General features: G+C 40.6%; 1 protein-coding gene across 2 annotated transcripts; it reads right to left on the minus strand.

Annotated features, from left to right (window-relative positions):
* Positions 1–3,982: 3,982 nt before the first annotated feature.
* On the minus strand, positions 3,983–16,589 carry LOC111651700 (filamin-A-interacting protein 1-like). Of its 2 annotated transcripts, none has more exons than XM_023401718.2 (4): positions 16,113–16,589; positions 5,670–5,964; positions 5,135–5,308; positions 3,983–4,768 (listed from the first exon to the last, which is right to left on the minus strand). In XM_023401718.2, exons 2-4 carry the CDS (start codon positions 5,955–5,957, stop codon positions 4,586–4,588), a joined length of 645 nt encoding a protein of 214 aa, XP_023257486.1. In that variant the 5' UTR covers positions 5,958–5,964; positions 16,113–16,589; the 3' UTR covers positions 3,983–4,585. The 2 variants fall into 2 exon arrangements, with proteins under 2 accessions (XP_023257486.1, XP_087028897.1); XM_087172771.1 differs by lacking the exon at positions 16,113–16,589 and adding an exon at positions 15,529–15,574.
* Positions 16,590–20,783: the final 4,194 nt, after the last annotated feature.

Raw genomic sequence — 20,783 nt, forward strand, 5'->3', positions numbered from 1 at the left:
AAACTCACCCCAAGTTTCATGCTTTCATAAAACATGGCATGTTTGAGGGGAAACAACTATGGACAGTTTTTTTATTCAGAAAGTTTAAAAACTTACTAGAAAGAGATAGATTAAAAGTAGATTTTGAATGAATAGATTTCTCAGACAAAATCAGGTTCAATGCGAGGTTGGTGCAAATTGAATTATATCTCAATTTTACAAAGTGCACAGGATATTGGTCTGAAGACCGGAAGCCATAATCTCACTGGTACAGGAGACAGTAGAGAATGTCTGCTGTAGTTCCACTCGAGGGGAAACTGGACGTGAACGAGGTTCCCTGCAAAGTCTACATGTGATGAGCAAACCAGATATGGATGAGTTGAATGTCTCCCTTGAGGTAAAGAAGATCTGGGAGGATTGAACGTAACCATGACAATAGGTTTATGAAGTGCTATGTCCAGACTCTTGCGTGGAACTGCATAGATACAGTTAATCATATAACAAACCACAGTTTTCACAACCCTAAATCTCTGCAAATGAATTCAATTTGAAATTCTGTTGATTCTCAGTTTGTACATGGCAGTAAACATTTAACATTGATTCATGTTACCATCAGCTTTCACTGCCAAGTAGGATCAGTATTCCTGGCTACTGTACAAAGGAGCCATCCAGATCGCAGACTGCGCCCTTAAAACTTACACAGTCAGATGTCACTGACACCTTAGAAATTGGCACTCTAAAATTACTTTCATGCAAAGGTCAAAGTCATGATGTCAATGGTATTTTGCACTGATGGACAAGTCATGTAAGAACTATAGTTTAATAGTTTGTTCTATGTTACATACTTAATAACTATGGACAAATTGGCTGTGTACAGTATCCAGTCCTAAGTGGTAAATAAAAATACTTGGCTGCAAGCTATGAATGCACATGCTCACTCACAGGAAAAAAAAATGGTTGTAATACAGAAAAGCAGACAAACTAGAGACAGACCTTCCCTAAGAAACATGTCATTATTTTGTACATTAAATGCATGTTAATCGTTTAGTTTTAACAGTGCATTTCAGGTTTAAGAAAGTTGTTTGAATGAGGGTCTCAACTTCTTAGGCTACTAAAAAAAGTATGTGTAAGAAATAAAAGAAAAAACATTTCTTAAGCAAGTACACAGGTGCGATCTATAAGCCAACATCCACAACTATTTTTTTTCCATCATGGAACAACATTTCATCCCATGTTTCCTGGGGAATGTGCTCAGAGGCACTGCAGCCCCCCTGTGTCAGGAGGCTGAGGACTGAAGCAGATACAAACTGCCAAAAAGCTGTCAAAACACTGTTATACGGTAATGACCTCTCTTGACAGAGAAAAAGCATTAAGTGTTAAGCAAGAGAGGCAGTGATAATGTACAGTATGGAAGACTGATATGGTGCTAACGGAGATAAATCAGAAGCAAAGTGGACGTTAGGCTATTAAAAGGCAACTTCAGTGAATCTAAACATTACTGTATGCACATTATCTGCTGACAGATTCTTGAATAATGTGTCGACTGTGTGGTACGGCTTTACATGACAAGAAAACAATCATTTTAGTTTTGGATTTCAGGCTTTCCTTTTCTGTGCGTGACTTTGCATTATTTAAAATTCCCTTTATGAATGGGAGCTGTTTCTTCCGTTAATCATTACGCATACCACCATGCCACTTAAATATTTTAACTTCTTGACATATAAATTGCTCTGCTGTCTGAAAAGGTGTTAATCGCTGATGGCTACCAGTCAGAAACAGCTTATTCAGTACCCATCCTCTGCATTCCCGCAGAAGTTTGGCACAAGACCTGTGACTTTTCTCTCTTCACTCTCACGCAGATGGCTGGAGGAGAACACATTGATAAGGATGAGATGATGACACGCCTCCAACTCACCTGAGAGACTGGATGTCAAAACAGACATGGCAGCTTTGTGCATGCTTCTGTGTTGGTGTTGGTGCTAATATTTTCATGCAAACTTCCTGTTTTTGTGACCTTCCATGGCCCTCATTCTCCAGGCCAGTTTTATGTCCTTTCATGGCAACAGATGCAGAAGAACCTGGGCTCTGCAGGTGCTGACAGATCAAGACCTTTACTTTCTCTGTGAGGTGACTGAGGCCTGTGCATGAGCCAAGGAACCTTCTGGAAACTACCTGGCATTAGAAGGAGGTCAACTCTTTCTTGCATGCAAACCAAGGATCAAATGAAAGTAAAGTGGTAAGTTCATGATCCACACGGTTTGCACCATATGCTTCAAACTGAAGTCTAAGCTTGCTGCCCCCCACATTTGAAGGTTATTATGATCTCAGGCCTTTATTTTTTTAGCCATACTTGTGGCTTAGCTCTAGAGATGGCAATTTTCATTCAGTTATTCATCCACTTTAGAATATTTCAACAACAACAACAACAACAACATGGATTGCCATGAAACCGACATTCATGCCCCCCTCAGTATGGACTGTAATAACTTCAGCTGAAACCATCACTATGTCTAAATACAGCCTCACAGAGCTGTCACTTTTCTCCTCACAGCTTCCTAAAGGCCCAAATGTAATGTCACAACTACTTTTGCTAAGATGGTAGAATGCACAAATTTGCCTGCACATCAAAGTGAAAACCAAAAACTTGACTTTCATCTGGTGATCTTATCTCTGCTTGACTTCTCTGTGCTCATTCATGCATACACCTTGCCTCGGGATAGATGAGTTTTGAAGTAAAGTTTGGTAGAATGTCAGTCAAACCAAATCTTCAATACAACATAGTTTGTGTTCAGCCTAATAAAACCCAAATGGTATAATTTGTACACACAACATAAATTCCTTAAGCAATTTGGCTGAAATCATAAAACACCCAACTTTACACTGGATATGTTTTTATAGCTGCACACTAATTCACAATCAAAAACAAATTCATTATTGAAAGGTTTTTAACCATGACAACCCTCTTTCCCCATCTCATGAAACCAGACGGAGGAGTAGATGTAACATCAAGCTATAGTCTGCTGCTCATTTCCCAGCCCTCTCCCTCAGTGTGTGATGGCAGCTCCGCTGTCATGATGTGATTTAGCTTCCATGGTCTGTTTCCTGTGTCCTGCAGTAAAAGGAATAGAAGTAGTGTGTGCCTCCGCTGGGTCAGCACTGCAAATGAACTGTTTGAAGTTTTGACAGTTCATGAAATGCAGCATGTAAGTGGTTTCTAGTCTGCTTTACATTCGACTGGCCATACAATATACACTGTACAATACATTACCGAAGCTCTCACTCTCTCTTGCTCTGTCACACATGCTGTCAAGACTGTTTGGAAAACTATAAATGCAGAGAGAACAACACATTAACTTACGTTAGTACAATCAATGCGCACAATATCCCCATCTCTCAGGGTTATTGTGTGAGAATGGGCAGTGATGTGTTATGGGAAATGCAACAAATGAAATTCCCCAACAAGCAACAGCCAATTAAAGTCTGTCATCTGTGAGTACTTTAATTAATGGGGCCTCCTTTCTCATACACATTCAGTGCACATCCACACCAAACTTGTTTGATTGCTGTGAGGCCCTTAACACACACGTGATGTAACCATCCCCTCTCTAATGTTGGAGAGTGTGTATGACCCCCCCAGCAATGATTTCATTACACAGATGATGTCATGGGAGATTCGTTCCTCTGAAATGCCCTTTACTCTTTATTTCCTCCTCTTCCTCCACCCAGTGGCTTCATCTCTTCCCCTCTCTGTCCCTGACCTCCCTCTTTCCCACAGCAAAGAGCCTGACCCCTTCTTCACCTATAGTTTCCACTCCGCCTCCCTCCTCCAATCCCCACGCTACATGCCTCTCACTGTCAAAGGAAGGTATGTGAGGTTATCACTTCAGTAGCCAGCCCCCCTTCTCCCCCTCTGTCATGCTTCACCGGGTTGATGAGGCCATCTTTCACACATTCTCCGATGTCGATGCGTTCCTTCACCCCGCTGCTCCCTGGATTTTCTCACTTTTTTCACTGTATACATTCCACACTGGTTTTATTAACCATGTTGGTCCTCTAATTCATGTTTTTACTTTCACCCTTCTTTCTCTCGCCACATTTCTCCTCCCCCACTGCCTTCACTCGTCTGTCTTGCCAGCAAGTTTTCCATATGCAAAACATATTCTGGTTGTATTTGTCAAGCAAATTAAGCTATACTGACATCAAATATAGACCTATAAGAATACAGCATTGAAAAGTGGAATTTCTTTCCACTCCATATATTTACAATCCATGATGAAAATATATGTCAGCACTTCAAAAACTGCAAATTTTATGTATTTTAATGTATATTTATCTATGTTACACAACTGTTTTTGTATATGTGTTTCAGTGTGCACAAAGCTGTGTTTTCTTCTTTTTCCTTGCTTCAGCCATATGTCCATCTTGTTTGGTGACCTTCTTACAATATTCATCAGTTAGATAACATCATTTAAATAATAACATAATTCTCTATAGGCCCATAAAAATGTAGCCGATGTGTAGGTTGTTTTGGAATTAAATCTGGTGCAGGGTCCCTATTGTCTTAATCACGAAGCAGTTCTGAGCCCCAGGTCCTCTTCTCTCCTCCTCACCTTTCTCTCTCCTGCTCCAACAGGTTGGTGAAGTCATCGCTCTTGTTCATGTAGTCTACATGTTTGCGTTTCTCTGTGTCCAGCTCGTGGACGGTGCGGCGATGGCACTTCTCAGCGAGCAGCAACTGACCCAGCATCCGTCGGTACGTGTCTTTGTGCTTCTCCTGCAGTCGTTCCAGCTGCAAAAACAGCAATGATGCACAGTCACAGCCGCACAGGGACATGCGCAAACACATGCAGGTACCCTGGCACACACAACACTTTTGTAGCAACAAGGTGTTCAGGAATTTCATATTAAACTCCACCTCTGAAATATTTTTACAGCTGATTTCTGGAATGTAACTGACAAAAAAAGTTCGAAAAGAAAAACTTTCTAACAAATTTTCAGCTTTTCCTCTTACTTTCCCAATTACAAAAGTAATGTAGTCTCATGTTTTTATAACACAGCAAAAGCATTGTGAGTTTCCCAAAACCTGCTAATAAAAAATAAGATCTTTATCATCCCCAAGAGTTTGACTTATTTGGAGTTGAATTAGCCAACTGACCTCAGCCATAGGCTTTTGGTAGACGCTGTGGTTGTGCGGGTCAGTGCCAGTGACGAAGCCGTCTCTCTGCAGGGCCTGGAGGGCCGATGTGGGGGCCGCAGAGCCGTAACGTGATTCAAGGGCCTCTGGGACAGTCTGTTTGCACTTTAGCATGCAGATAACATCCTCTCTGGCCTGAAATCACATAGAAATATGAAGACATATAAATGATATAGCATTTTGGCTTAACTGTTTGAAGAGAATGGTTTCCACATTTCTCCAAAATAGTCACTTACTGAACATATGGCACATTTGCCTGCATATGCAGGCATGTTAAAGTGCTATTTCCAACCACAAGATGGAGCCATTGTGCAAAAAATTGCAGTCTAGCTCAATGCAAAGCATGCATAGGCACTTTCCATTCAAACTGACTTTGTATTCATCCACAATACCTTTCACTGTTTTCTTCCCCTCATTATTGCACTTACCATACTTATTACAGCAGGTCAAAGGAATACAATATGTCACATACAATGGGGAACAACATCCAACCCACCTGAACCTCTCCCTCCATGATGCCCAGCAGTTTCAGTAGATCCTCTTTAGACAGATCCATGATGTCCCTGCTTTTTTCTCCAGCCTCAGGGGAATCCAACAGTAGCTTCTCTTTGTCAGTGATCACCTCAACCTCCACCTTTTCCTCATCCTCATTCTGCTGAGCTTTGGCCTTCAGGCTCTTCACAGGCAAACCCACTTCCTGTTCTTGGCTGATGTCATGGTCGTCCTGTGGAACCCCAAGCACCCCATTGGCTGGGCTCTCCACCCTGCTGCTTTTGGACCTCATCTTCTATCTGTACCAAAGACAGAAGAGACAAAAAGGTTTTTGTTGTTTTTTTTACAGCAAATATCTTGTATATATTCCTATTCATGAACAAACATTTTAAGCGTCATTTGAAAGTTTGGCCTCTGAATATCTGTCTACTGTATTACTTCAGGTTCGGTTAGTGCATCACAGTTTACAGTGAGTTTTATGACTTTGGCCTTGACTACCTTTCCTCATATCACAACTCCCCATGGGCTGCCTTACTGACCCACTTTTACCTAGTACACTCACATAAACACAAACATACTCTACACATACACAGGATTGCAACTGGATGATATTGTCCAATGTAACATTCCTAATCTGGAATAAATATCCATAATTACCCAGCACTGTGTGTGTGTTTGTGTGTTGTATGGGGGCGTGTGCATTCCTGACACATCCCATTTTCTCACAAGGGTTGTGTATCTCATGCTGAGTGTTGATGTGTCTGGAAGCCCATTTGTGGCACTCCTGGGTGCTCTAGCCTTCTCAGCTGGCATTAAAAAGAGTGTCAAACTTTTTATCTAGTTCCTGAAAATAAATCTGTTGATGACAGACTTTAAATTAAATTCTACTACATTACTCACTTTTAACAACACTGTTGAGGTGACCTGTAGTATGCTTTAAACTTGATTACTTAAACACGCAGTGAGCTAAGAGAATAACTTTGAGAAGTTACAGCAGGGCATACAAGTGCTGTTCACAGCCCTATCAGATAGGTTCAACTAGGCTACCTATCACCATGTGTCATGCTTCAAACGTGTTCATTTGAAATAATGTATGGTAAAAGTGGATAATTGTAATCTTTTTTCATACAATTGATAAATTCAATTAAACTGTTTATCAGTTACTTTTAGCTAACTGTTTCAACTGTTATCCAGTGCTTATAGCGAACTAAACTGTTAATCCATTACTTTTAGATTACAATTTCAAGTGTCTATCCAGTACTTTTAGCTGTTTCAACTTTCCAGTACTTTTAGGTAACTAAACTGTTTATAAATTACTTTTTGCTAACTATTTTAAGTATTTATCCAGTATCTTTAGCTAATTATTTAACCTTTCCTGCCCGCTTGCTAACTAGTTTTCACAAATTTTCAATGGTGAATGTTGTAGATGACTCGGGTCAGCGGGAGGTGTGTCAGTCAGTTTTTCGTATTTGATCGTTCACTAATGACCGTGACACGGGTACGTCATGTCCCTGAACCCTGGTTGAGAATCACTGCACTAAATAGTCAAAGTTGCAGGGTCATCAGCTAGAGGTTTGCATCTCTTTGTTTGTGTGCGCATGCATGTGTGTGTGTTTAAGCTCCATAACAACAACCATGAGACACTGTGATGGTGGATTCTTTGTGATCAATTTCAAATATGATGTCAACAGCACTTTTTAATTACAAACAGAGAAACGCCCACCCGCCTAAAATCCCCTCCATAGCACCCTGTTGATGTCATAGCACCCTCACTTCTGAAGCATGCATTGAGACATCCTGAGCAAGTTCGCCTAAAAGTCCAGTGGTGTAGAGACTGCAATGTGGAAGACAAAGTGGAACATTAATAGCCATTTGAATCAGTTTAAATAGATGGTAAATGTGAACTGGCTGTTACAGACTGTTAGAGAAGACAAACAACACTTTCTATATGTCGAGTGGCTTGAAAGCAAGTATATCAAAGGTTTTGGTTCACATGTAGAAAAATGTTTCTCTTCTTCTGTAATAGCAGTCAGCAAAGTTAAGATTGCACTGAATTCTAATGATGCTTGAAACCAGTCTCTTTGAATCCCACCTGTTTCCAGGAAAAGACCCAAGCACATTAGAGAGAAGGGTGCAAGATAACACAGACTGCATCTCTCAGTTCAAACAAGAAAAAAAGAATAAAATCTGACAAACCAACACATTAAGTGCATTCCTTATCTTAGTTCTGGGAGTTCAGTGAGTGCACATTGGCTCCAGGGAGATGTGGTTTAACTGGAGATTAATTGCAGTGCCTTCTTTCCTGTTCATAACTATTAGTTTCAGCTGTGGGCTCACTATCACTGACTCAAATATCGTAGTACAGCAGCACAAACAAGTGCTTCCAATGTTCATGCCACCATTCAAGCAGTGCCAGGGAGTCTGTATGACACGCAAGGTTGGAGGGCATTAAAAAGGGCACCACTGGGGCATGAGAGTGATGAAATGTAGAAACATGTGCAGCGCTGTAAATGACTTGGGCAGAGTTCTGCTGACAAAATGGTTGACACTGAGTTAAGCATTCTACAGTTTATTTTTAATTTCTGGGTTGATGCCACGAAAATCCACAGAAGCTACTGTAACAGCTTGCCTCATTTTCGGTGTCACTCCGGTCCAACATGGCAGGCAGGAGAGAATGGGTGTGTTTCTAGTTATAGTTGAGAGGTATATGACTATAAAAAGTTACTATAAAATAGAAATTCAATTAAATATAAAGGAAAACAAATGTATTATTCCAAACAGACCTTGAAATGTATTAAATACACATATATACAAAAATGTTGTTTTTGATTAATTGCAGAGGGTCTGAACTTCTTGCAAAAGACGTTTTCACTGTTGCATGTACACTGCCAAAACCCTGAAGTGGATAAGTTGATATATGTCTCTGTGACCTAAGCAATCCGTTTTTTCCATCAACACACTTAGATTCTATTTGGTTCCAAATAAATACATTTCTCAATTGAACAGACATATCATTCATTTGGAGTCGTGTTTATGTTCAGCTAATAAAGTCAAATATTCACTTTCCTTTTAGCTGTTTTACGGTTTCTACCAATTCCAGGCGGAATTATCTGGCTCTTTAGCCGCTAAATGCTCCACCATGTTCACTCACTAGTGGCTAACTCTTTCTGTGTTCTGTTTGGGCAGGTGGCATACAGACAGTGTTTAGAGCTTTTTCCCTGAAAACGGTTGCTTGTTGTCAATAGAAACAGTAAATATACAGGCAGTAAAACCAGAACAAGCTTAAAGATACTAAAACCCTCTGTAAAACAAAACTGCAGAGTTGGGTGATAATTCTCTGTGATAATCCTTATTTGCTCATATAAAAATATTCATTATACCAGTTTCATCAAAAGGACTCAACTACACAACTCCAACATTCCCAAGTTGCACATATTGGTAACATTTCATAGTTTCCCAGACAGCTGTATGAGATAGTAGTAATCACTCCAATTTCATGGGTTCTGTTGATGACAAGATTTAGTTTGACAAGACTTAGTCACCAAAGTCTGTTTGTCATCATAGCTTATTGATAAGAAGTCTTTGTCATCAATGCCTTCGCCGTTTGATCCACCTTGACTGGTCACTGCAGTCTTGATTGTAGTGAATTCTCCACCGCAGCAAATGGGGATTCCTGAGCCACGTGGCCTGCATTCCAGTCTGGCATGCAACATTCCCAGTTGTCTTTATGGAAAATAAAGGAGCTCTGGCAGACAATAAGCCTTTACTCTGAGGTCTGCGCCAACCCGCCACAATGCCCACACACATTCCTGGCATCTAAACCATCAACACAATCTCACTGACTGCCAGGCATCTAATACCTTGATGCTTTCTAATATGAAAGGGTGGCCTAATACCCAGTGAGACCCCAGTCAAGGCCTAAGACTAAATTTAAAGCAGGACCCCAAATCTATCCCAGGGTTTGGGCTAGTCCAGCTGTCCCATCACATATATGAGTATTTATAGGCCCCACCAAAACACGTGCCGCCATTCCAAAGTGAAAAAAGGGGCTATAAAATTTTGTCATTGGTCAGCAAGTCAGCAGTAACATGTGCCAGACGGACACACTGCTTTAGAGTAGAAACAATTAGTCCATTAATTGATTAGTCGATCAACAGAAAAATAATCAGAAACAATTTTAATAATCTATTAATAGTTTTGTTAATTTAACTGGCTTCAACTTCTCAAATGATAAGATCTGCTGCTTCTTTGTATTATTTTAAGTGGAATATCTTTGGACAAATGTAGACATTTAAAGATGTTACCTTAGGCTTTCAGAGATTATTAGGGGCATTTATCATCTCATTTTGTTTTACATTTCATTAACTAAATTATTAATTGACTGATCAAAACATGATTAAATGTTAGTTGTAATCTAGTGATTTTGTGATATAAGTCCTCAATGGCCTAAAAGATGGGTTAATGTGTAATTGTGCATGTAATCTGAATTTAATCCCTGTGTGTCTCCATGTACAGATATTCAAGTGGAAGAGCTGTAAAATACTTGAATCATAATCAAAAGCAAGATTAGCAGAAATGCGGACTGTTAGCAGGATGGGGTCTGGTAGCTCTAGTCCATGTCTGTGATGTTCATGTAGAGAGAAAAAGTGAGGAAGGGAAGAGGGCAGGAGATAGAAGTCTGGCATGTAGCCAAATTAATTTGCCAGAGATGAGGGATGAGAACAGCAGCTGCAAATAATGTGTTTTAGGAAAAATGATTAGTTTGATTCAGCGAGTTTTGACATATTCACACCACAAACCCAATGTGACCAAACAAGGAGTTAGAAATGTTCTTTGCATGCGAGCGTTTGGCAACTCCTTCTGCCAGAGGACACTGATAAAATGCGGTACGCTTGAGAAGCTCTTCCGTCCTTACAAGAAAAACACACAATGCCGCCAAGATATGTGAATTTCAATCAAAATTGTAGCTGTGGATGAGATTCGAAGCTATAAGACAATCCATCTGATATTGAAAGTTTTGTGTGCACCTATTTTCCATGCAAGGGCACAAAGCTGCAGCCTGTTCCAGGATTTTGATGGACAGCACATTCCACCCCAGACGGCCAGTGACCTCTGGGGTCAGATTTTACGTAACAGCCATGTTCTAGGAAAATAAAGACGCAGTTAGCAGAGATGGATGACAAGCTTTTTCTGTTTCGAATACCGACTCAGACATGTAGTCATTCCCTAAGGATTTCACTTTTCAGGACCTTTTTGTCCAGTAATACTAAATTGAACCGTCAAAGGGCCATCATGGACAAAACTCAAGCATTTACAGCTTGTCTTACTTTAATGGTGGCTTCTATAAATAACTCATAGCTACAATAACTCTAACGTTGGCCTACCATACTGGAGCAAAATGTCAGCATAGGTGGTGGGTTTCATCTTGTAGTATACTCCTGATGTCACATTAACTTGATCCTCTCACTGGAGCCTACAGTAGCATCAGCAGTTAAGGTTGCACTAATGAACAAACTAAGAGGAATGTCGTTGCTTCTCTACATGTAATTGCTCATACAAATGAATTACTTGCTGCAAAGGACACACAGACACACTCTTTACATTATAAATAACTCTGCACAGGTAGTTCCTGAATCAGTAACTTATAAATTATGACATATTTATACTTGTTGTGCTGGTGGCAGTTTGTTAAATATTCACTTTGAAATCTTTGACGAACTCACATAATCCCTGTGTAAATCCACAAGAGCCATTCGCAAATCTTTACAAGTTGAAACACACTCTGACTTGGGTCATGCATTATAAACATCGGACTGTGTGTGTGGGAGACTTTGATGCATATTTTATTCAGTCACACAAAATGCAAACCCCATTGTTCTTAAAGTGTCATCGAGTCATCAAGCGTATGGATTGCTGCAGCTGCTGGAATACATGACTCACCTCCATCAGTCTTAATTAGTGTAATAGACAGTACATAATGGGAAACATGAACACATCCATTATTTCTAAGAGTTAAACGTATTAAGTTGTAGCCTCCAAACCAGGAGCAGTTTCCATAGCAACAGGATTAATTCAATCTATTGGGAGAGTCCATAAACCAAAACTGACTTATGAAGATTCTTCTGGTGTAATGGCACGACTGGATATCAACTTTACAGCATGACGATCAAGGAAGAGATCGAGTTCTGGTTGTTCTATGAATAGAAACAGCAAGACAACATATGGATGAAGCGGACCTAGATATTGCCCAATGTCATGGGGTCAGCTGTTTGTCTGAAGTTTGTCTCTAAATGCCTAGATCAGAATTCCACTGACTGAACTTCATGTGTTTGCTAGAGATCATAATGTTGCCTCACATTAGGAAACAAGCTTGTTTTGTGTCTATCAATTTTTATAGGCTACATGTTGGACCGTTTGCCTTGCGAATAATGGCACATATATAATGTTAGCAGTTACTGAACAGGTTTTAAAGAATATTGTATAAAGTTATGCTGCTGCCACAGCTATATAAGAGCATGTGCAGGTAACAGATTGGAAGAAACTTTGTCTTTGCAGCTACTCTGGCATCTTTGCACTGTGACAACCCCAAATGAATTTTTGTCACTGGATCGTGTAATTTGATATCACATCCACAGACTGTAAACTTTTTATATAGTCTGTGGGCACTCCTCAATTGTGTCTTCTCAGTGGCTTCAGTAACTGCTAGGGATAATAAAATCTTTTGGAAGCACGTGGACTGAAGATATCTTCAATATTAAAAATGATCACTAATAAACTATTATCACTTTACACTTTACAGCGCTAAAATACACTGCATGGTTCTGCCTCACTGCTCTCATTAACCCATTTCCAGCAGAAAGGCAGCTGTTGTTGGCGTGGCATTTTAGTGGCATATGGCTCTGCTGATGCCAGTATCAGTTTGTTAACTGGTCGGCCCACTGGACTGAAATATTTCAATCTCAATAATGATTCAATGGATTGCCATAAAATCTTTTACAAACATGCATGGTTTCAAGAAGATTGAAGGCTACTGACTTGGGTGGACTTTACTTGTGGTGCCACCACACGGTCGACATTTGTGGTTATCAGTGAAATATTTCAACAATACATGGATTGCCAGTAAATTCAGTTCAGACATTCATGTTCCTCATGATTAATTGTAATCATTTTGGTGATCCCTTAACTTTTCCTCCAGCGCTATAGGTCAAAAGTTTTACATTTTAAATCCATTGTTTTATAACCAAACACCTGCAAAACTGCTAAGTACTTTAAATTGCAAATGTTAGTATGCTAACGGCCTAAATGAACATGGGAACATGGTAAGCATCAATGTATCTCAGATATAAGGCTGATCAGCGCGTTAGTATTGCCACTGTGTGACTGTGTGTTTGTCAACTTGTTGTGGACTCTTCAGCACCACAGAGGCCTGAACAGTCAGCCTTAAAGTAAGCTGTTGGTCAGCTAGCAAACACATTACATTCTGGAGTGCTTGAATGATAATGTACCACTAGCTAACTGCGCTATTCCAGATCTTCACCACCACTACCTATTTAAGTTTTGGAGGTGAGCGCTTGTATTGTGTTGTATTGTGTTGAATTGTGTTGTATCGTATCATTTTCACACAGAAAAAACTAGTTATCATAAAAGTCATGAAGTGTTTTGTTGCAGGTGAGACAGAAATAGAGAATATAAAAAAATGATTGAGAGAGCTGAAGAACTCTGTCACCAACAGTTGTGTGAAATTACAGTGTGGTATTCAATCTTCAGCTCAAAGTCACAACCACAGAGACCAATAATCCTTATCTCGGTGCTTTCGGTAAATATACGCTGGCTTATTTTCTTCTCCTCAGGGACATCAGTGGACAGATGAGGTTTCTGGGTAGCTGTCATCATCACACAGCAGTCTACTGGGAGAGTCATGACTATGTCACTCCCCCCCAAGAAAAAATATGGAGTAGAGAAGAAAAAGCATGGGTTGGTTAGAGAGGGTGGGAATATGATTGAGCTCAACTAATATTTCCCGTCTGTGGAATTTCAAATGTCTCTTACATCAAACCAAAAAAGGTTTTCCTACTGAGAAAGATGCCGTGCCGAGAGATGGCCAGACACGCACTGTACGTGGAAAATACTTGTTATCCTCATAAGCTCTGATGAACCTGAAACTTTTGCAACACTCGTGATACTCCTACTGTATATGAACATCCCAAATGACCTCACTACCTCTAATATTATTACACGTCAAGAGCCAATTAACAACCAGTCTACTGTTTATAGCAAGTATGTGTTGCCGTCTTGCATGCTACATATCAAATGATCTTGAGAAGATCTTGGGTTGCTATGGATTTTGAGGACTTATTTTTAAACCGAGGGAGCATGAGTTATAAGCGCCACTGTTCTGCGCAACATCCAAATGTGTCTAAACTGCATTTTTGGAATTCAAGACCAGAGGCCCGTATACGACTGGAGCTGTGCATATGTCAGTGACAGCTGTTGTTGAGGCCCAACAGACGTATGGGGAAGACAGCGATGAGCTTCACCTCCCCACTATATTGTGTTTCTGTGCATGTGCATAGACATATATTCGAATGTAGTAGCCCATATGCACACGCAACACGCAGGCACGGACACACATTCGTACAGTATTAAGAAAGGAATGGGGTCACTGAGTTGATAATGTGCATGTCAAAGAATAATGAAAGAAATGTGTTCGAAACAAGCAAGTCCTCCTATTTGATGCATTAGCCACTTCTTGCAATTGTAACACAGAAACATCACCTCTCATCTTGAGAAAGGTTAAATATGATATTCAAGTCAGTGTGCTACACTGTCAGTTGAATATTGGGACTACTACATGAGACAGCTCACAGCACGGAGATAATGCTACACCTCACAGTTAAACTATGTCACCCTCTGCATGAGCAACAAGTCAAGTGACACAGACCTATGGTAATGTCATGAGGTAAGCCAGCGGCACATTTAGTGCATCTCAAATCAATGCTGCCCCTGTAAACACCCAAGCTTAACCAGCTTGGTTTCAGTTTAAACAGGGACAAAAATATTGATTTACAGTACAACTGATTCATTTACAGGATGAAATTGATAACTGCCCAGCCAGCATTCACATCTCTGTCTTTTTCAAGTGGCTATTTGGCTGACTGAGCTCCACAGACCTTTCAGGGCATGTGCCGAGCAAGAGAGAGAGGATGTGCTTAGATAAAGCTGGAACGCGCACAAAAATGTTAATGAGTAATATCTCTGCAGCAGTTCTCTTTGTCTTGTTTGAGTGGTGATATCACTGAGTGCACAGAGGCCACATCAGCTGGACAGGGTAGGAGGCAGGGAGAGAGGAAGGGTGAGGTTGCACAGAGCCCCTGGACACTGACAGCAGCCTAAGCCACAACTGCACTGGATTCCCCCACTGCGAGCGAGATACATTTTATATTTTCTTTTCTTTTTACCAAGGTGATGTGTGCCTTGACAAATGGACAGCGGCTAGCAGGAGCCATGTGTCTCCTTCGAAAGGCCGATGACTTCATGCGGATGAAATGGAATTCATTTTGGCGTCATTACAATCCATAAATATTCAGGATGAAAGATGTCATCCTGTGGCAGCTTATGAATGCCTCCTATGGATCTTAATGTTAAGCAGTGGTGTGTGTATTTGCACTTTGTGTACTGTATTTGGTGTGTGCATGTGCAGTGAGTGCAACAGTGAGAGCTACATGGCGCTGTAGAGGTGTTGAAGTTAGCAGGTGGGAGAGAAGTTGAGGGCAAAGGTTGCAAGTGTATGTGTGTATGAGTGCATATCATTCCCAAACATTATCTGACATATAAGATGAAATACTCCTCTTTTCCCCACATACCTAAAATCTCAGCGCAACATCACCCGTGTTGTCTGGAGAAGTTGTGGGCTTCTTCTCTTCCCACATGCAAAGCAAAAAAAAAAAAAGAAAGAAAAAAAAAGCTTTCACACTAAATGGTCTTATTCATACAGACACATCATATGATACACAGAGAAAGGTTTGATTCATGACTCTCTGTTTTATGTATGCATTATCACAATGCCAAATCTGTATTGCCATTAACGACACTAAGAGTAGTCACTTGTCTTCTCACGGGTGAGTAATTAATGCAAAATGTAGTTTGAATGTATAAAAAATGAATGCTGAATTAATTACACGTTCAGGGAAGAGTTGTTTCATTCATATGGCTCAAATACAGCTTGAATGAAGCCAAGAGGGTGGACTTCTTTCAACCAGCATTCTTTATTGGCTCCATAAAAGTGATGAAAGTTCAGCAGTGGCACCTGTACCTGAGCCTTTTCCTGCATTTCAGTCTGAGAGCAGAACAGCTAATAAGTCCTGCTTTGCCAGAAGCACATGTCCCACACAAGGGCAAGAGAACAGGAACATTTTCATTATAAGAAACTTAGGAGAATCTGACCTACCTGCTGTTGTGTTGTCCCCAGGTTTGAGTAATCAGCAGCCACACCACGTAATCCAAGAAAAAGGCACGAAAGGAGTCAAGTATCCACTAATATCCTTTAGCTTGTGTGGTCCACTTGTGTTGTCTGCTACTGAGTGGTGCCAAGAGCCATCTCAAGCTCTTCTCTCTCTCTCTCTCCCCTTTCAGTTCTTCAGGTCAGGCAGGGAATGGTAGAGAGCACTAACAGAGCACTGTAACTTCCCTCTCTCTCTCCCTCTCTCTTTCTCTATCTCTATCTCTCTCTCTCACCCTCCCTCCCTCTTTTACTCCCACAGCCTATCCAGTTTTGCTCTGCATAGCACTCTAAAAACACACCTCTCATTTTCTTTCCCTCCAATCCTTTCCAGAAGTCAGTTGAAGAGTGTGTGAGAATAAAAGGCAGAAGGGGGGTGAAGGAGGTAGGCAGGCACTATTCTACTCACTCTCAGCAGTTGAAAGGGGCCGTTGCCCGGTGAGGAGAAAGGCAGAGGTGTGGTGTGATGTCCTTTGTCACGGGGCCAGATCTTTTCACTCAGCTGCATCCTCCATTGTCCCTCTCTCCTCTTTTTGACCAGAGTCACAGAGACTAAAAGTATAGCTCTATATTTAACTCACCCATTCTCGCCAACATGGGTGCTGTTAGCAGCTGAGACTAGCTGAATGCTAGATGTTTTGGCTGGCTAGCTAGAGAGCTAATTTTCCTCACTGACCCTTGGTGACAGCTGAACCCTACCATGTCATTCTCTCATGCTGGGAAAGTCCAGTGACAGCAGCCACCCAAGCCCCAACAGTGGTCCAAGGAACCACCAATTGCTGACTTAGGAGGGTTGAGTGTGGCCAAACTCTCCAAGGACTCTGGAAGCTACACTGCCTTTCTGGCCCTGCTTGTAGAAAACAATCTAAATTAGGCCACGGAGTTAAATCTGTGGTACAGTAATGTGCTCTGCATTGGTGGGAATAGTTGATGTTGCTGCCAGGGTACTGTTGGGCTAAACATGTGCAGGGTTGCAGTTGAGCGTAAACACACCTAAACTTGGTTCACCTACATTTCTATTTGTGGAATAATGTTTACCCAATTTTCAAGATTATCATAAATCCTGTGTCTTGTAATCTTGAGTGGCACCAGGTAAACTTAGTTAAATGGTCTTTTAAAGAAAATTGAATTAAGCAATCAGTTCATTTCAATGGAATCACTGCAATCAGTGGATTTGTTTGTGCGAGAGAACCAATCTGCCTCAAGTTCACGTCTGATGAAAACTCTGACCACCCAAAGTTTTGACCGATCTGTCTCAAATGTGCTGGAGAGTCCATAAGAGGAAGCTATCGTGGCTTATTAGGTACACCGCATTGTGCACTTTAGTTAAAACCCCCTACACTTATAAGACAGGAGTCAATGGTACAAATACGTCTTTTGAATAAACTGTGTGAATTTATTGCCCCATACAGTGCTGGCCCAAAATGAACAAACTAATCTTTTCTACTGGTATTTTTATGAATTTGATACAAATCAAGTTTCCATGGGTACAGATATACAGTATATCAACAATGTCATAAATTATATGCTTAGGGTCAAAAGCTTCTCTACGTTTCCATTATCGGAATAGACAGAAGACCCAATACAGCAGTTTTGCCACTCTGTCAAAGGTGAGTTTCACTGAACAACTCTTTGCTGCAAGGTGAGTGTTGATATTTCCTGATTATTTTAATATCTGGGAACACTGCAAGCAAAGATTTGCAGGTAAAATATATTTGTTTCCAGCCTGAACCTTTTCTCTGTAAATGCTTAATGAGTATCTTGTTTATAGCTCATAATAATAATGACAGTTTATTATTTAGAGCTACTTTACTGGATATTTGGTTGTTTTTGTGCAATTTGAGTTGATGACCTGATGAGAAGTCTGCCTGCATATTTCTTCTCCTTAAAGTGAAAGTCTTGTCTGGTCACCAGAGGGAAACGCCTGGTGAACATAATGACACTCTTATCACTAGGTGGAAACCAAAGCAAACAAAAGACGCAGCAGTTAAACAACAGATAATCTCACTGAGGAATTATGTCAGATGGACATTGACACATTCACTCCCTCTTTGTCAGTTCTTTTGTGTTGCAATGTACAGTACATCTGACCCAAGAGCAGTTTAGTTCACACATTGCCATCGCTGTATTATGTGGGTGTGGGTCTGATGTAATGTTTTGTTCAGTAAAATGAAACACTACTGTTGGACAGACAGAAACACACACTCTGCAGGCTCGTATCTCCATCTCGTTGTTAACTCGTTACCTTTCTTCACTTAGGCTGTCATTTATTCATTGACTTTCCCATGCGCCTCTTGATGACCTTGTATTTGGGTCATCCAAGAGTTCTGCAGCTCTGGAACAACCTCAAAGACCTTTTTCTCTTTTTTACCTTTTTGTTGTCCTGTGGGTGACACTCAAAGTGAGTCAGAGCAAAGACAAACTCAAAAAACAAAGCGCATTTGTTTGACAGACCCCTTCCTCCCCACATATGAAGTCATCCCCCTACATGTGGTATCGAAGAGGAAGATCTATCCAAACTGAGGTCATGAGAAGTGTATTTTGATTGAACGCCATAATTCCCACACCCAAAATGAAGTCATGTGGTTGGGATCCAGTGAGGAAGAGGTTTGTTATGATTTCACTCTGTATATATAATGCCCACAGGACGGTGGTCCTGTCTGGGCTGCGGTTGTTATGAATCATAGTAGAAATACGGGTAAGTTGAAGTAGCTGCCATTCCCACACTTATATGATGTGATCAGAATGGCAGACATCAGAATAGCACTCTCATTTAATTAACACAAGATGGGTGATAAAATGTTGCTGTGGGACTTGAGCCTTGTCATCCGGTTGCAAGGAAGCTTCAGCGTAAATCTTTGTTGAAGGTTTCATCAAAGGAAACGTATGAAGAGAGGACAATATGATGTTATTAACCAGACTTGTCAGCTGATGATGTAATGTGCATCAACTTTCCCCTATGAACACACACGTTTATACCTTAATTTTTCATTTCATGTCTCTCAACGCTACCTTGTTGTTGCATGCTCGCCCCAAGCAAAGTAATCACTGAGGTCCCATCCAGCCATCGAGTCTGTCGTTAAAACGCTCATGCAACATTAGCAACCCTATGTTCACTTCCACTTCTTCTGCTCACACATCACCTCAGCTCTCCCGGGTCGTTTTCAGTTTTGGGAGCGCTGACAGATGCTAATGAGCTGTCCAAGCAGAGTGAGATTAGACCAGGCCGAGACAACAGGGAACATGGTGTTCCTGGACCCAAGCCACAAGGGGACGACAGAGGTTTTCAGCAAAAGAAGAAGAAAGGTCATGGAGTGACAGGACGTGGGTAGATCTTTACACCAATGTTTATGCTTGTATCCAACTGTATATCGTGTGTTGTTTTAAAGGAACACTTTGACATTTTGGGAAATAATGCTCATTGCTTTTTCGCTGAGAGTTAGATAAGGCCATTTACACCACTCTCATGTCTGTACTGCCCCGATCAGTCTTGTCACTTTCCGATAGCGACTCCTCCAATCTGCCCTGAAGAGGTAGCGCTGCTGGCTCTTGGGAAGAGACCATGTTTGGCGGCAGAGAAAACTGCAGCCCCTTTAACATTATTGCTACCAAACGGTATCAACAGGACAACCTGAATTATTAGCCAAAAAAGACTTATTGATTATTTTGCCTGAGACATGACTAGCACTGACATGACTTATTATTTTGGTTTTGCTAGTCAACACTAGATTGAAACACTAATTATATTTTCTGATTGTTTTGTTCCCTCATTTCACAAAAAGTACAGTGTCAGATTTATACTCATATAACACCAAATGTCTAATGGTAAATTGTCCCAGAAATGCCAGCAAATCTCACAGTACCAGAAAAATACCACAACACATGTATCACACAATGTTTACCACAGGAATGCCAATGCTGAAGTACCACAACTTCTTTTATGTGGTTCTGTCCTATAGGATTTTTTTAAAGGTTGACAGACAAGCATGTCTAATTAGGGTTTGGATTTTCCACTTCCGAGCACAGTAATAGTGTCCTGTCCGAAAATGAAAAATGTATGTAATTTTTGGTTTTATAAAAAGAATCAAAACAACGTTATAACTTAAATTTCACTAACCGTGCACTACTTTTATTCATTCCTAAGACTACTTGAGCCAGATTCGAGAGATTATACACATAAAGCTGGGTGTTTACTGTGAGTTTACATGTGTATGGTAAACCACATGTTTAACCCTATTAACTGTGGTGTCACAGTTCCTGCTCTGCAAAAACATTAGAGTAATGTTGACTATCCTTGTATTTGATTAGGGCAAGAAGAGTATGGTTTATTTGACCAGTTTTACATTTGTTTTGTTTTCAGTGGAATACAATATGGCTGTATTAGATACTTGAAACAAGTAATCCAAATGAGTGAATTCATAAAAGTATACATCTGGTTTCACTTTTTGCACAGTTTAGCCTGTTTAACTTGTTACAGCATCAATAACACATCCAGTAAAATACCAGAACATAATACCGACTCAACTCTGAATAATCATCACAACAGAAGTTATTGCTGAACATACTGTAGACATCTCATCTCTTGTGGTTTCTGTGTTTATTGATGTAAGTCTGTTTTTA

The sequence above is a fragment of the Seriola lalandi genome, unplaced genomic scaffold (genome assembly GCF_002814215.2).
Source record: "Seriola lalandi dorsalis isolate HSWRI2012SDOR001 ecotype SW California unplaced genomic scaffold, Sedor1 jcf7180002053728, whole genome shotgun sequence".
In the NCBI taxonomy this organism is placed as follows: domain Eukaryota; kingdom Metazoa; phylum Chordata; class Actinopteri; order Carangiformes; family Carangidae; genus Seriola; species Seriola lalandi.

What these genes read in the sequence shown, in the direction of transcription:
- LOC111651700 (XM_023401718.2), bottom strand. Translation starts at nt 5,957, where the DNA reads ATGAGGTCCAAAAGCAGCAGGGTGGAGAGCCCAGCCAATGGGGTGCTT. An exon ending in TCATGGAGGGAGAGGTTCAG is followed by an intron (nt 5,309 to 5,669) that starts GTGGGTTGGATG and finishes ATGTGATTTCAG; the next exon opens with GCCAGAGAGGATGTTATCTG. An exon ending in ACCAAAAGCCTATGGCTGAG is followed by an intron (nt 4,769 to 5,134) that starts GTCAGTTGGCTA and finishes CTGTTTTTGCAG; the next exon opens with CTGGAACGACTGCAGGAGAA.